Here is a 17,561-nt window from a genome sequence, read left to right as displayed (position 1 = left end):
TTGACATAAATGGAGACTAGTTGAGAAACATTCTAATATCTAGGAGAGTCAAAAGTAGTGTTAATATTTTTTGGTCTTAGAACACATTCAATGATGACAACTAGCTTTTGTACTTTATTCCTACACCAATAGATAGGATCTACTCAACTGAACTGTCTTCAGGTTTCTCTGCAGATGATTTGTGGGGTTCCCATCTGAGCATTGGTTGGATCAATCGAGACGGCCTGAGACGAAGCCACTTTAACAATGTCCTGACTATTTGCTTCAGGTCATTGTTGTATTCAAAGGTGAACCATCACCCCAGTCTTGGATCTTGAGCACTCTGGAACATTTTAACTGAAAGTATTTTTTTCTGTGTTTGTCCACATTCATCTCTTCTCTCCATTGTGACCATCCCCTTGTTCCTGCTGCTGAGAAGCCTCCACCATACTTCACCAGAGAGAGGGTAGTGCAGTACCTTTTACCTAGTTGGGTCTGATAGGTAACTATTGGAGAGTCCTGGTGGTTTGTGTCTGAACTATTGGGACAACTAAAGCTTTAGAAATAGTTTTATAAACCTTTCCTGATCCCCTTCCTATCCTTCACCGCAAATTGTTATTGTGAAGGTGTGCAGGGAGTTCCCCAAACTACGTGACTTGATTTTTGTCCTGATGTGTTAATTGAGGGACATTATATACGCAGTTCTGAGCCTTTCCAAACTTGTCCGATTAGTTCAATTTGCTACAGGTGGACTTCAGTAAATAAGTGACCTCCCAAAAAATTTTAAGCAAACCAATTGTTCCTGATCACAGTTTGATTGGCCACAGCTAAGGATATGAATACTTTTGTAAATTATAAATTAGAGTTTGGGATTTATAATTAGTTAGCATGATTTCACATTATCAAATATGACTATTGTGTGTGTATTGATGGGAAAAATATTGCACAATATTACAATGCTTTCTGAAGCAGCTATATGTAATCAGATTACAATGCAATCAATTTTCTGAATATTGCAGCCTTTAAAATTTACTGTTTTGTGTTGGATCCCCCCATAATAATATCAGCTTTAGTTAACAAAACAAACTTTTATTAACTACAACATGATGTTCCTTTTCTATTCACGTAGAGGGGACTATGTAACCCCTTTTATATTGCAAAGGATTACAAGGATGTTAAAAGAGGCTAAACCTTTTTAATATCCCTCCTGACACTTTGCCACAATGTAAGAAACCAGAAGAACTGGTGTGTTTGGGTTACTGGAAATAAACATCTCCATGTCACAATTTGACTCCTCGTTTCTGCTGCAGCCCAGATGTTTTTCCTTGACTAGTTTGTTAAACCAAACTTAGTGACGTGCTTATGGAATATATTTACATGTTTTTACTTTACTGTGGGATTAAAATAGAGCATATGTAATTAAAATCATCCCACATAATCAAAATGACTGTCTGATACACCATATTACAATTTGGGAGACTGCTCCCAAAATAACTCATAATTAACAGAAGAGGGTTAGATTAGAAACTGGTTTTTAATACTTGATTTTTTTATTTCTAAAGCAAATTGAACTAAAGTAAAGAAACCCTTGAGTTGGATCTTATATGTTTTCTATTTGCACAAAGCAAAATGTTGCTAATAAACGAGGTGAAGATTCACTTGTACTGCAGTGGATTTCAAAATAGAGCTGAACTGAGGGCCACAAGTGTCCTGGAAATAATTATGGATCATTTAATTTATTGCTATCAATATTTCAGCATTTATATAATAGGATAAATGGGTTCTACAGTATAGAAAACACAGTGATGGTGAGGTTTGATATCCAGAGATGGTTGGCTCATCTTCACCTCTTCTCTCATGTAGTTCAACTTGTCAACTTTTCTCGCCAGCTCTCAGGGACTCTCCATGCGTGTGTGTGCGCGTGTAGTTGTTGTGGAAAGTGTTGCTGGGATACAGGCAAAGAGAGAGTGCAGACATAAACACTGGAGAGGGTCCATGTTAAGGTTGAAACTAGAGCTTAGTGTTCTGCTCTGCCTCTGACACTGTTCTCCTGTTTGACTTTTGGAAGCTGCAGCAGCAGGTGGTTTGATGACTCATCCTCAACACACACACTCACACTCACACACAAACTAACAAACATGGCACATGGACTGGAAGGATGCATGGCTGTTGCAGCACATGGGGCACCCACATTCAACATGTGTTTGTTTTTTGTTATGTGGCCTCTTTCTGCTGCATAAAAGCCCACATTCCTGCCATCATTTATCTCACACTGTCAAAGAGATGAATCAGAGCATAACTCTCTGCAGCACCTCTGTGGCTTCTCAGGGGTTGACCAGTAGGGGGGATGGAGGGTTGGGAAGAGAAAAGAGAGATGCGTAAGTGTAGGTGCTGAGTAAATGTTAGTTAGAAATCACAACACAGGACTATGTAAAGAAATACAGCAGAGAGGAAGTTGTACATATTGAGCTGAGATGACAATGCTCATGACTTATGCCACAATCACCCACAGCACCATGGATTTGCACACACCCACACAGCCAGACACACACAGGGATGATGTGAAAACCGCAGTGGTCCCCAGTGACTTTGTTTATTGGAAAACAGAGCAGTGATTGCTCATTACAAAATAAAGTAATTATTATTCATTACACAGACAACGGTGTGGCAACAGTGACTTTGTGTGTGAGATGTTGCTTAACATTAAATTAGTTTTTCAGCATTGCATAAAATTCACCTGATTGCAAAACATTCATGCAGCAGAGGATAAAAAACAAGCTCCAGGCTAAAAAGTATTTGAAGGATGTGAGATAATAAAAGTGCTAATAAAACAACACAAGACTGGGAGTCTCATTTTAATAAATTAAGTGGACAAGCTTTATCAATGCGTAATCAGCATAGAACCCTGTGATATTTCAATTAAGTATGCATAGCACCTATTAATCAAGCTAAACACTTTTAAATAAAATAAAATACGCTAAAGTGTCTTTGTGAGGAATAATATTAGATTTAGAGAGAATGAGAATTGAGAATGAGGATATATATTTGAAAAGTGAGTGCATCTTTCCAACTGTCACATCTGTCTTATGATTACTTTATGGATTTAGTTGATTTGATTTTTTTTGCTCACTAATCAATATATAAAATACTGCGCATTAGCCAAAGTTACCCTTGAAGTTTAACTTTCGTCTGAATTCTCTGGACAGATGTTTGAAAGGCATAATGACTATGAATGAAGACTTTGTTTTCAGGTCAAGGTTAAATGTAGTTTAGGTTAAGGGTATGGTTTGAGATGCACTATATTACCGAGGTACCTCACAATACAAATGTATATGTATATATAATTGTATTTTTTACATCATGTTCCTCTCTTCTTCCTCAGCCACGGCTTGCTTTTTGCTTCTTTTATTTTTGCGTTTGATGACTATGATGAAGACAATAACTGCAAAAAAAACAACATTTTAAAAAACAAAGTTAGGTATATCTGAAAACAAAATTGAACCAGCACCACTGACAGAAAACTGGACAATCCCATCAGTTTGTACTGTATACTTAATACTGTATCATATTTGAGGTGGTTTTAGCTGATACTAATCTAATGTGTTTGTCAGACTTACTGCAGAATCCCAGAGTGCCAGCCAGGATCCCGATGGTGGGTCCCATCCCAAAACCAAAGCTATGTTCATCAGGTGCGATGTAGCAGTAACCCAATTCTGTACAGTTGCATACTCTCACTGACATGTAGGGAGGGGAGAGCAACACATGAGTCAAACCGTTATCATGATGCGCAGTTCAGTATCGTGTTTCTGTAAACTTTACAGTTTTTCCTCTTTTGCCTGTTCTCTATTAAATGTTGTAAAAAAAAAATCCTTTTGAGAACACACACACACACACAGACTAATAAATAAATGAATCTAATAAATTTGACTTCCATTCTTCACTATTTGTCTTCATAATATATACTAAATAAATAGCATGAAACAGTGCTAAATTATTTTCCCTAATTTCTACTGTCACTGAAAACTCAAGGAACGACCATAGCTTTCGATTTTTATTATTATTTAACTATAAATACTATATTTTTTATAGCTTTATTTTACAATAAAAGCATTGAATAGAATGTAAATCTCTCAAAATGTACACATTTCCCTTCTTTTGCATGGGAACCAAACACTAAGCATGTTTGTTTTTCATAAATTTTAAAAACCCTAAAATGTCACTTTTGCTTGTCTTAACATGAAATTTAAGGAACACCTTTATGGCACAAAGAGATACACTGCATAAAGCTCAACTTCAAGAAATAACTCACCCTCTAATGGCTGTGTTACTCCCATGCCTTTGTTGTCTTTAATGTTGATGGGCAATATAAAGGTTCTATCTTCGGTTGGCGCTTTCTTCAAGGTCAGTTTAGCTTTTGTTCCTGTATAACACACATGGAAAGTGTTCATCTCAGTACAAAGTACAAATTCCCACTTCTCTAATATTACTTGTGTGTGATACGGGTACCGTCAATTTTTTGCAGCTCCCAGTTAGGAGATTTCCTGCTGTGGGCCAAGGTGAAGTTGAAGGGCTGTGAGAAGGGGGCATCATCTTTGTCATGGGCCTCAATGATGACAGGTTTGGGCTTCTTAACACAGATGAAGGCCTGGGTCTCTGTCAGTTTGGGGATGTTGTCATTCACATCCAGCAGCCTCACATACACAATACGCTCAGAGAACTTCTTGGGGTTTTCTTCAGAGGGAAACCAGATAGAAAGTAGTGGTGAACTGGCTACTTAGTTATACAGAGGCAAATAATGGTTGGGTTGTAAAGGTCAAAGGTCATGACTAGATTTAAGATTTCAGCCCTGCCTGCCGCAACCCTCCCATATTTATCCGCGCTTGGGACTGGCACAAACATGCCCCTTGGTGGCTGGGTTGGGCAACACCTAGTGGAGTGGAATTCGAACTCACAGCCTTGTGCATCCCAACCAAATGCTCTACCCTTGAACCACCAGGCCCTCTTATTGCTTCATACTATACACAGTAGTAATAAAAAAATCTGTAAAATTTGTCTTTGCATTGTCTCACCCTTCTCAAAGGCAGTGACCGTGACTTGAAAAGACTCCAGGGTTTCTCGGTCCAGTTTGTCTTTGGTCTTGATCTGTCCTGTGGCAGCATCGATCTCCAGCCAGCCATGAGTGTCACCTTCCAATTTGAAACTGCACCAAATACAACAGCGGTCACAAGCACAGACACGCGCACACACACAGAGACACACACACGTTGGAATATCATCCACAATACAGCAGTTAGTCTGAACAGGTAGTATAATTAACATGATTATCCCTAATAATTAACATGATTAATAAATAACAATTCCAAAGCCATAAAAGCCATGTGTGTGTGTATTTGTTGCTGTATGAAATGAAGTGTGTGTTTACCTGATCTCTGTGCCCTCTGGGTCCTTTGCCTCCACAGTGAGCAGCACTGATCCTTTGGTGATGTTTTCAAATACAGTCACATCCAGGATGTCGAGACTGAACTCTGGATCCTCGTCTATGTCAGTGACAAACACAGAGACAAAGGCTGTGGACTCGCTGCCATATTCCAGGCCTTTCTTTAGCGGCTCTGGGTTACGAGCATCAATCTGGAGTTTGTAGGTGGAAGAGGACTCGAAGTCTAGAGGCTGTTAGGAGAGAAGCAGGGTAGTTATGAAGAAGCAGTAGGAATTAGGGAAGAAAAAAACACTTTTCTTAATATTTTCTTACTGCAAATGTTTAGTATGCAGCCATAAAATGTGTGGTATTATCTGTGTTGTTTATTGTTTTATATAATTTATTTTTTGTGTGTGATGTTTTGATTGGGACGCATCTAGCTATCCATACATTGTCTATGTGTGAAACGAATGACATGTAGAAAATGGGGAAACCGTACCCTAGCTATGACCACATAGCCGACACCACTCCCGCTCGTTTCCACAGAGAAAACTTCATCATCGTTGCCGGATGTGATTTGGAACTCGATCCGGGAGCTTCCGCTGTCAGGTTCATCAGCATCTGTTGCTCTGATAGTCACCACTGTGTGTCCAACAGGGGTGTCCTCTTTGAGAGAGTGGTTACCATACTGCACACAGACACATAGACATGAGGAGAAACAAGCTGCCCGCATGAGAAGCTAGAGGCAAACTCAAAAAACTAGTTCAGATACTTACATTGTTCTTCTCGAACACAGGCATCTCGTTGTTGACGTCAATGACCTTGATGATGACTTTACAATCTGTGCTGAAAGCTGTAAGACAGAAGCTGTGAGTGCTACAGCGTGGAGTGAGAACTGACTTCCCCATGGGTGTGTTTTAACATGCAGTGTGGTACCTGGGTCCTTGACTCTGACATTAAGTTTATAGACCTGATGTTCTTTTCGCCTCAGCAAACGCAGAGACTGAATTCTTCCATAAGAAGCGTCAATGGAGAAGGTGTTGGGTGTGGTGGGAGGATCTTGGGACACGATGGTGTAAGTCAGCAGGGAATTCAGGGTCCCCGCTTCATCATCATCATAGGCCAACAGCTGTCCAATCTGGCTGCCTGGAAGCACGAACAAAAGCAATTTCTCAGTTGCCTTATAACTTATAAATGCTGCCACAGGTGTCTTAAGACAGTTAAGAGTGAATCCTACATCTGGAGGTCAGAACAGATGAAATCTATTACTGGGTAAACAGCAATACGTATATTTGTATATGACAAAATTACATTTTACATCAAGTTTTCAGGATCAAAGCTCAAAAGTAAAGTCTTTATTGATCTTGTCTGCAATTATTTAATGTTTAATGTCTGAATGTTTAATGTCTGCATTGTCGCTGTTACACTAAATTGTCTACATGTTCTTCTGCAAGCAGCAAGAATGCGATCCTCTTTTTATACTGCAAATACATTTTAATGCTATCAGTTTCACATTTGCTATTACTGGACATACACGATCACTTGAATACAAAGTGAAATCCCTTGAGTTTGGGCAATTGTAGGATAGATTTTTTTTAATTATTATTATTGTTTATTCCTAGTGAGCTTGAAATTGACCATTACATTTTAAAAAGTGGTAAATTGCATGATAAATGTCTTCTTCTTCTTTTTTTTTTTTTACTTCTGATTTGGCATTTGTTTTTGTTTCCTAAGTGGTAGTCTTCAAGATGTGACTAGACAACAGCAGGGAAAAATAATACTTTGGTAAGATGAGGCTACATTGCGTTATTTTACATTTGAATGAGTTATGTAACATTTACACACATATCTTACCTAGAGGCTCATCCTCCTGCACCTCAAATATACTCTCCTCACTTCCACACACAGGTGCTTTGTCATTTATGTCCTCCACCAAGACATGAATCTCCATAGGAGGATCTACTTCATTTTCATAGCCGTCTTTTGCCAAAACCACCAGGATGTACTATAAGCAGATCCAACAGAATTTTGAGAATAATCCTCAGAAAGTCCCCTCTTACTTTTACATGAGTTGGGAGTAGACTAATTTTGCGCTGTGTACCGTGTCCTTGACTTCTCTGTCCAGCGGCTCTGTCAAGAATATTTCTCCATCTGCTGATATCTGGAAAGGGAATCTCAGTTCTCGCTCTTTCTGCACTAAACTGTAGATGGCATGTGGGTCATTTGACTGGACCTGGATCCAAAGAGAGGAAGAACTGGTACAGAGTAGGTATAGTAATTAAGTGACACTACATTTCTGTTTTGTGTTTTGTGCAGACTTGTGCAGTCTAGTTTAGCCCACCCAACCTTTGCGATGACCAGAGGATACATTTCCGCTGAATGCTCTTTAATCGTTATGGGTCCAGGATTGACCCACAGGTTGTGCTTAACAACAATGTGAACTTTGGCATTTCCACTCAGTGCGGTCTCCGTCGCTCCTCCCAGATCCTGCACCCGCACAAACAGAATGTAGTCTGGGTCCTCCAGGGGGTCCAAGTTCCACCTCTTCATCTCTGACACCACAAAGGAAGATGAAGGTTGAATAATTAGAGCCATAAAAAAAGTTCAGGGGGTTGAACATGACAGACACATTTGACTAGATGTCTAATTTTGGAAAGCTGAGTCACATGGGTTTTGGGATTAATCACTCTCTCCTCGGGTGACTTCAACATGTAAACCAGTAAATCAGTTCAGCAGCACTAATCGTTGACAGTTTCTTCATTGCAGTTTGGGTTTGCTTATATTAACATACATGCATCACTCGTGTCACCAAGAGCTCCAAGTTTCAGGTTTAACACAAACCACAAATGACTGGACTCACTCAGCTTTTTAGAAAAAGATGTGTCACAAACAAAAGTATGTGTTTGCAGTAGTGGATCAGCAGTTCTTAACTCTTTGTAAGGCTTTAAAATTTTAGTATGACAATAACTTTTTCCTCCAAATGCTTACATTTTAAATGGTTTCCACTTTTCACTGTAGGCCTTCTTCTTGCATGGTTTACCATCATTCTGGGTCTAAACTACAGCTGCATCTAGCTTTTCATTATCAGTGAATCTGCAGTTAATTTTCCTTAAACCAATTATTTATTCCAAGTATTAAGGTCAGAAAATTGAAAGCTGTCCATCGTAGATTTACAGAAACTTTGTTTCATTTGAGTAGCTGTCCAAAGATATAAACTTTCCTGTCAAAGAGGCTTAAGATAATTAGAATATTGTCACATTTAACAAGATGTATATTTTTGCCATTTAAATTCAAAACAAACACATATACAAACCTGCTTTCTCCACACAGGTGAAGAAGGGGTTTTCTTTGTATGGGATACTCTGCCCTGGACAGTACTCATTAAACTTTGTCTTCAGAGTGTCAATACTCTGAACTTCTTCCCTGCTGAACTGAATGCCCTCTCTGGCCTTCAGCATCTTTTGCCCTGTGGACAGACACACATACATCAAATATGTTTCATTTACATTTAGTCACTTGACAGATGCAATTTTTCTAAAGGGACTTACAAATAAACGCTCATTCTGCATGTTATAACACATTTCATGTGGAGGAACATCACTGGACTCATAAATGTTGTAAAACTTTCTCTCACGGGGAATTGATATGAATAGAAATCTTCAATCAGACTCATTCAAATGCTCTCTCTCTCTCTCTCTCACACACACACACACACACACTTTAAGTAATCAGTGGTCAACTCACGCGACACATTGAGGCAATCTGCTTCCAATCTGCATTAATCTTGAGCGCACAAGATGAGCTGTGTAATCTGGATTACCAGTGGTACTATACTGCCAGATTACAGGCAGAGATTATAGACTTTCCCATGGACACTGTTGTGCACTGTCCTGTGCTTTTATGTCTGAGTTCATGTCTCTGCATTTAGTAGTGTGTGCTGTGTACTACCTTCTTCTGTGGTGGAGATCTCTCCAGTGTTGGGATTGATCTGGAAGAGAAGGACGCCGTGTTTGTTGGGGATCTGGCTGACCAGGCTGTAGATCAGATGAGCATTGGGAGTCTCTGGGTTGTCCTGATCCCATGCAAACACTTTGGTAAATGGGGAACCTGAAACAACAGACCCAACTCTTGGTAAAGTCTTACCACGATGAGGTGTGGTTTAACACAGAGGTGTGTGATGACTAGATCTCAGTCCTCACACAGTTAACATGCAGAGATTCTGCTTCACCACTTTTCATTTCAACTTTTAAAACCCAAATTTCTCTATTAAATTTAATGGATGCAGGGTGTCAGATTTTATCTTCTTTGACATTGTCTGACTACATCATATATAATTACTTCATATTTGTTGTTATAATTAATGCCATGTGCTACTTACACTGAATGAAATACTACATTTCCATTTAGTCATTTAGCAGAAGATTTTATACAGAACAACTTACAATGGAGGTACAATCCTAAAACCCAAGACTCTATTTTCTTGATGACCCACCTGTTCCATGAAATAAAAATATTCTAAATGTCTTCATTGTCATCATGTCATCCTTTTAAACTAATGTTCCCGTATTTCAGCCTTAAGGCATAAATTATTTTACAACTCTGGAAGTTTCTGGGTTTCCATTTAAATGTAAAAAAAAAAAGGTTAAAGGGTTTGAACAATGCTGGGCTTCAGAGCACACAACACATCCACACAAACCTGCTAAACTGTTTTCTATGACCTCAGCTGTGTAGTCACTCTGGTCGAAGTACGGTGCATTGTTGTTGATGTCCAACACATTTATAGTCACATAAATTGCACCGTCCACTACTTCATCATCTGCCAGTGCCTCCACCTGGACATGTTTACAAAGACCATATATAAATAACAGACAATATATAAACACATATTTAATTGTATTTATGATGCATGAATGTAATGTTTCTGTGTTTTTTATTAGAAAAAAGACCATGTCACCATGATTATGTAATGGTCCTCTCTGGACCAGTTCAGTGGCTTCTCCAGGTAGAGCCACCCATCGTTTGAAATCTTAATGTCTTCATTACCTTCTCCACTCAGCCTGAAATTATTCACCCCGGGATGAGTCACCTGAAACTATTGAGCAAATAACAGGAAAATTTGAAGACTTTTGAAGACAATAACAGATGCATTAATAGCCCTTTAATACAGAGACAAAAGGGAAAACTAGTTACAAAACTACATTCTGTTAAAAAAGTGAGTGGATATACAAATACATATAAGTACATGGCAATGATAGTCCTCCATTTGAAGCATGCAGATGTAAAAGAAGCACTTTAGGTGTGCGGAGATTTTCTCTGATTTTATACCTACTTCACCAAAACAATATTGGGTCATTTCATCCAGTGGTTTCCAGGCTAAGGATCAAACCCCCTCCAAGGGGTTAAAAAAAGTTAATCTAATAGGTGGGAAGATTTTTATGGAATAGGAATGAAGACAAATCTTAAAAGTTCTGCTGCACAAATTTGTATTGATTTATTAGGCCATTATCTAATGTGTGCATTTTGAGAATTACTGGATAATTCCACCTCCTCGGGCCTTAACTAATCAATTAGATAAAACCATGCCATCAGTTTAGATCAGAAACCACCATTTGTGGAACAGCTAAAGATTCAGTACTTGAGTAAATGTTCTCTTTCCACCACGTGTGTAATACCTGATGTATGGGATATGGTACTGGTGTCCCCTCTGGCACATCTAGTACTGTATTCTCATACGGGCCCTTTTTTTCTTCTAGGTTCTTTCCGCCAGCCTATCAGAGCACAGAAGCAGAGATCAAAGTTCACTAAATACAGCGCAGGCTGAGGTAAAACTGAATCACTCATTTGCCCACTTTTGCCCTTGTCGCCGTAGCTGAACTTAGTCAGCCATTAAGGGCAGAAACAGTAACAATCCTGTTATTTATTGAACCAAAAATGACATGAGAAGTGGGGAATATTCCACTGCAGCACAGAAGAGCAGAGTCTACAGCCAAAGGACTAATCCCCAGGTTTTTAACACTATTATTCATTTCAGGAGATCAATTAATAACATACATTTTCAGGTATTAACATTTGCTGCTTCAAACATTTATATGCCCCACAACTTGTATATTAATAAATCTAAGCATCAATCTCAGTGACAGCTCCTCCGACCTTTTAGCAGTTTCATGTATTTGACTATTTACTATGAATATGCAATGAAGGACTGCAGCAGCAGTTGGCACTGCTATGTACTCACAATGCTGAACAGGAGTGGGAGCAACAACAGATGCACCATGGGTGTCATGATCACAATCTGGGAAGGATAAGGAAGAAGTGGAGGAGGAGATACGGAGGAGAGGAGAAAAATGGTGAAGGAGGTGGAGGAGGCAGAGAGGTGATAAGAAGAAAATTACTTAAGTTTACAAACGCATGATATTCACGGCAGTCTGCTGCTAATTCATGCATCATGCTTGTAGAAATTGTGACGGATGGATGGAAATTGCTACTCTTATTATTACTCACTCAGTCTAGAAACAATTAAATCCAGTGGGCCCCAATAAATTATTTTCTTTAAGCAGCACAATGTGTCACTGACTCACAAAGGCAAGAGAGCTTTTGCAAAGAGACATTGTCCTTTGTCCTTGAGAATCCACACGTTATCTTTCTCTCTCTGCCTCATGCCTTTGGCTGAATGAGAACTTACACATGCAGCCCCACCTTCCTGACCAGGTGCACCACCCATCTGTGTGCACAAGGTGAAACTGAAAGTCAGAGCTTTAATTTAATCTGAAACTTGGGTGATTGTTTATCAAGACTGTTTCAAATCTGAGTGGATGTGAAAACTTCCCATTGATTGAAAAGTCGATGTAAAGGACGTAACTCCAATCTATAGTATAAGATACAGACTGTACTAGTCTAAGAGTCTATTATTGTGCATTTTGCCTGTTTGGAAGACTGTCATTCTATCATTCTAACATCACACATGGACGATTAAATCATTATTCTGTGTGTCATACACTGACTGTTGTGGCGCTGCACTGCAACAGTTCCCCTTGACTGTGTGTCGCAGCTTCAAGTTTAAAATCAACTCTGGATATAAAATGTGAATACTTTTAATGGAGTTTAAACAAAATAACAAACATATCAGTAAAGTACTGATAAATGACTGAAGTTTGACATTTCCTGGATTCTCCTGGAAAATGGTCAAGTTAGCCACTACAGAAACGTGAAGGTGACATTGACTTGTGGCTAATGACCTTTTTGTAGCAAAGTGTAGCACAGTTTTAATATCACCTACATCAACCACGGCCCTGTATTGTATTATATAACAAATTAATTTTACTTTAAATCACTGATTGTTATCCTACCAGTCGTTAATATTTCTTGCCTCACACCGTCCCCACTGAATGACAGAACTAACAAGTCATTGTGGCCATTGCCATCTTACAGATATCCATTAATAAGAGCTTCAGTGACTTACAGAGTGAGGACATTTTTTTCTGTATCAGTCAAATAAGGAGTTTGTTGACAAAGCTACATGACACTATGATTTTGGAGTTACAGGCCTCGCTTTCTCCATTGAAGACTGGATGACCAATGTAATGCTAAACGTCAGCCGGTATGACATTAAATCTAGCGTCCCATATGAGTAATATTTTCTTGATGCGGGCACAGTGAACAACCCAGGAAGTCACTTGTGGGTAATGTCTGGTTTACAGATATGCCAAAACCTGAAACAAAGGTCCACCCAAAGTCAACTCAAGATCACAGCCCTCTATCAACAAACTGGCACCCTCATCACACGGCCAATAAAAAGCAACTGTGGTACTCTTCTTTGTGTCTACTTACACCTCAGATACTGTCTTCAGACACCCAACAAAACCCAAATGGAGAGACGAAAGTGTGAAGATACTTACCTTACTGAGGAGATCGACCGAGTCACTCCACAGAATTCAGAGTGATCCGAGCAACTCCATCCTGTTTGGTCAAACGTTAACTAGAGTGTTAACCATCAATGTTTTATTGTATCTAATGATTGTCTAATCACCCTGCCCTCATGTAAAACTAGCCAATGGAGAAGTAGCTGACAAGTAAAAGGAGAACAATGATACATAAAGTAGAATGAAAGAAAAATGAATTATTCTTTATTAATAATAAAAACTCTTTGAAGGCTTAAAATTTCAAATTATTATACAGAGACACTAACAATCTCAAAACATAGTTAAGATTTGTAACTTTTCGACTGTATGTGTAAACGGGAGAAAATAACAAAAAAATAGAACAGAAATTGGTGTAGTGATGGGAAAATGTTTTTTAAAAGTTGCAGTTCAGAATCTAAGTTTCTAATTTCTCCTTGGACTTTGACCTCGGTGCTGTTTCTTGTCTGATTTTGCATTAGTAGCAGTGCCTGATAAGGAGCTGTGTGTGCAGACAATAAGACTGATAGATTACACAGACACTTCACAGCTATGGGCACATCCGGGTGATTCACAGGTCAAGACACACACACACACTCTAATACCAGTAAATGCTGGATTAGATTCCACCTCTGAATCCCCCGCTCACTTGTCAGAAATGACTCAAAGAACAGATGTGTGTGTTTTGTCGTTATCTTTCACAGATACCTGAGACTATCTTCCAAACACCCTAATGCACACACCGCCATCCCGGGCTGAGAGCAGGGAGCTTTACAAGCTCCAGTGTAGAAAGCTGTGTGGAAATACAGCAGACATTTGTGTGAATCTGCAACTGTGTTAAAACTGGGTGTGAGTGAGTCACCGTTTCACAGGACTGCTGTTTAACCAGAACCTGTGACTGCAGTGCCGATGCTTGAGCAGATAAAGCCATTAATTCGGATGGAAGTGACTCCATTATGTAAAGCCTGGGTCCGTACACTGTTCCCCCTCAATCCTGTGTGCAGACAGCCTGACAGAAATTGTGGCCAGCATGCACCAGTACCATCTGCACTGAAAAGACAAAACACAATCTCTTCCCAAGCAACACATTTTTCTTGTCTTTTACTTTTACAGCAAAACCGAATTTGAGATCAGAGCAAACAGTGTTTCAACATGGACAGTGTCACACTGTACCCAGTCAGCTATTTTTCTCTCTCACTCACACACAGGACTAATTTTGTTTTTCAAAGTTCATTTGACTCATATCTTTTATCATTTCAGTAGTGTTGTTGTTAAACCCTGTTTGTGTAACTGTCTCTTTTGTGTAAAAGCTGAGTCACACATAGTAATCTCATTATCAAGACCACGATGACAGACAAAAGGCACACATTTTCCACCAAATCTGATTATGTCCCTTTATTTTTTAAAATCCAGCTGCTAATGGCAAAATGGTAAACTCAATGTGACTGACATACAAAACTCTTTGTTATAAATGATGATCATAGAAGGATTAAGACAGTAATCACAAATAATCAATAATATCTTAGAGCTGTCAGTCTTAGTGCTGGTAGGATTGACAGCTGACAAACCTGCCAGGGATGAGAGCAAAAGCATGATCAAAGAAAGGAGAGAAAAGATCAATGTCTTTGTTTAAAGCACAGAAAACACCACATCCTCTGCTCAGTTTCCATCACTGGATCTCTATCCTCCACACACGAGACAATGAGTCCAAGAGACACAAAATGTCCCTTTATTAGCTGACTGTCCAAGCCATCACACAGGTCGACAGACTGAACTCAGTTCACTGTAGTTTCACCTTAAGTGAAACACACCTCTCGTTTTCACCGTCTTTGCTGTGTGAGCTCTCCGGATTTGCTTTGCATCGTCCAACCTTTAGACCTTAGGCAACAGGCTTGTTCTGCTGTGCAGGCTGTAACTCGTTCACCTGCTCAAGGGTTTTGTGTAGAGTTAAACTGCCTGCAGGGCCCCTACAGCACAGAGAGATCATGGCAGGACTTGGATTTGAGCCAGAACGCCACACTTGGATTGTTCTTTGCCACGACCTTGTCAAAGAAACGTTTGGCCTTCATAGGGAAACTCTCTCGCCGTGCGTTCCAATTTATGTGCCTCCGACGGCTGTTGGCCTCCCTGGAGTCGCGGCGTAGACGCAGCTGTCGCACGATGCCGTGAAAGGCCTCCCAGACGTTGTGCTGCATGGCGGCTGAGGTTTCGATGAACTTGCAGTCAAACACAACAGCACAGGCACGGCCCTCTGAAACAGAAAGGCAAAGAATCAGCACATGCATTTGCAAACGTGTGCTCATCATGGACAGGAATCCTCACCACTGACTGACACCTCTCTGCGGCGCACCAGGTCACACTTGTTCCCCACCAGGATTATCGGTGTGTGCTGTGCGGGACGAAAGCGCCGCAGGGTGATCCGGAGCTCAGAGGCTCGGAGAAACGAGGCCCGGTCAGTTATAGAGTAGAGTAACAGGTAGGCATCACCTGTCTGCATGTAGCACTCCTGAGCCCATTCACTGTCGGTCTGAAAACACACACACAGTCATAGAATGAATATACAGTGGGGTATATTTAAATATATATTTGTATTCATGCCGACGAGCTCTCTGTCTTTCTCACCTCAGCATCCCACGTGTCCAGCAGAGTCAGAGTTGCAGCTTCACCATCCACTTCAATCATCTTTTCACACATTTCATCTGAAATTATATATGAAATAGATAAAAAAACACATTTTTGTTTGGCATGAAATACGACCTTGAAGAGAGCATTGTGCTGGACATCATCGTAAAATAATTGGTTTATTTTATTTTAGGAATTAGTAAGAACATGGGGCACAGTAGGTTACGGTGACATTTTTCATATTTTCTAAAATGTGTTCCAATATGTACGTTTACAATGAATTTAGAAGAATTTTGTTCTTGTTTGAAAATACATTCCTATACAGTTAGGACAGATCTGATGATCATTAAGAAGAGAAGGTTTACGTTTCACTGTGTCTGTAGTGTTTTTCTTACCTCCACACAGCTCACAGTCATCACTGTCCATACTGTCCGCTGCCCCGGCAAAAATGCTGGCAAAAGCCGTCTTTCCCACTCCACTGGCCCCTAACAGCACCACCCGGTACGAACTCCCGGGTTCTGCCACCTCTCCGGCAGAATCGGTGGATATGACCGAGTCTGAGGACGACCAGCTTCCGCGGCTTCTGTCCGACTCCCCGGCGGAGCTGGTGCAGGACTTGGATCGGGAGATGCAAGTGGGAACTCGGGCGAGGAGCCGGTCCGAGAGCAGGTGACTGCCGGGGTCGCAGATGCTCCATCGGTGAAGCTCAGTCTGCAGGCGGAGGCTGTGTCGGCGCACAGAGGAAAGCATAGTGCCGTTGGGAAATTAGGATGAAGTGGATTACCGGAGATGGGATTAAACCGCTTTGCAAAGTAGACTGTAAATTTAGTTGGCGGTAAAGGACTCGCTCTCAAATCAAGTAAAACGTCTTAATTTGTTTAAAAGTAATCAGATAAACACCGTCCCTTAGTTTTTGTGATCCACTTGAACCAAAGGTCTGTACAAGCTGTGTAAAAGGACAGAAAAGTCGCCGATGTAGTAGTTGTAACTTCTAAGAGTAAGTTACTGCAAACTGACAAGAGTCAGATAAAACTCTTTCTATGGCGAACAGAGTTTAAAAGCAAAATCCAGCATCCGGCAATAAAAACGAAATTTTATCGGTATTCGGGCTTTGCAAGAAAATTTGCAAGAATATTTTAAATCCCGGAGCAACATTTACATGTGTCTCAGTAATCTCCAGAGTGAGTCTAATGCCCTGATGGAGCTTTCCTGTGGTTAATAAAGAGAGAGAGAGAGAGAGGGGGGGAGGGGGGTCCACACAAGTGGAGCATGAATGTGTGGGTATTTACTGTTGTAATTCATGCGCATAAGGTCAGGGAATGGGCTACTGCTCGATTACATTTACACCAAGACGGTAACGAACTGTGCAACAGCGAATCAAAAGTTCAACCATTATAAATTGCAGACTCTGGACACATAACACTGTGCTGCATGATCTTTTCTGGGATTAAAAGATGAGCTGGCATAGTGAAAATAAGGCAGATATAGACTGGATGTCAGTGTGAAATGTAATTTAAAGTACTGCACTTTAAGGCAGTCTACAACTTCTGAGAGCAGAAACAACAGAGGAAATGTAATGTTGTAGTTTTTATGTCATGTTATTTTATAAGCTAAAGTAAATGGTGACTGCAGATTCGCAATTTACAGAG

General features: G+C 40.1%; 2 protein-coding genes across 2 annotated transcripts; both read right to left on the bottom strand.

The window, feature by feature from the left end:
• Positions 1–2,536: 2,536 nt before the first annotated feature.
• Positions 2,537–13,395, bottom strand: cdh17 (cadherin 17, LI cadherin (liver-intestine)). The gene is made up of 19 exons (XM_067511628.1): positions 13,291–13,395; positions 11,631–11,687; positions 11,068–11,163; positions 10,350–10,487; positions 10,092–10,227; positions 9,344–9,502; positions 8,709–8,861; positions 7,742–7,947; positions 7,497–7,628; positions 7,250–7,400; positions 6,332–6,541; positions 6,172–6,248; positions 5,895–6,083; positions 5,402–5,646; positions 5,049–5,179; positions 4,486–4,710; positions 4,289–4,399; positions 3,597–3,713; positions 2,537–3,421 (listed from the first exon to the last, which is right to left on the bottom strand). The coding sequence occupies exons 2-19, from the start codon at positions 11,676–11,678 to the stop codon at positions 3,333–3,335; spliced, it is 2,613 nt and encodes an 870-aa protein (XP_067367729.1). The 5' UTR covers positions 11,679–11,687; positions 13,291–13,395; the 3' UTR covers positions 2,537–3,332.
• A 1,275-nt stretch (positions 13,396–14,670) lies between these two features.
• On the bottom strand, positions 14,671–17,112 carry gem (GTP binding protein overexpressed in skeletal muscle). Its single transcript, XM_067511831.1, has 4 exons — positions 16,308–17,112; positions 15,913–15,989; positions 15,613–15,817; positions 14,671–15,541 (listed from the first exon to the last, which is right to left on the bottom strand). The coding sequence occupies exons 1-4, from the start codon at positions 16,660–16,662 to the stop codon at positions 15,258–15,260; spliced, it is 921 nt and encodes a 306-aa protein (XP_067367932.1). The 5' UTR covers positions 16,663–17,112; the 3' UTR covers positions 14,671–15,257.
• Between the last annotated feature and the right edge of the window lie 449 nt (positions 17,113–17,561).

This window comes from Channa argus, chromosome 7, assembly GCF_033026475.1.
Source record: "Channa argus isolate prfri chromosome 7, Channa argus male v1.0, whole genome shotgun sequence".
In the NCBI taxonomy this organism is placed as follows: domain Eukaryota; kingdom Metazoa; phylum Chordata; class Actinopteri; order Anabantiformes; family Channidae; genus Channa; species Channa argus.
This window is presented reverse-complemented; position numbering and strand designations above follow the sequence as displayed.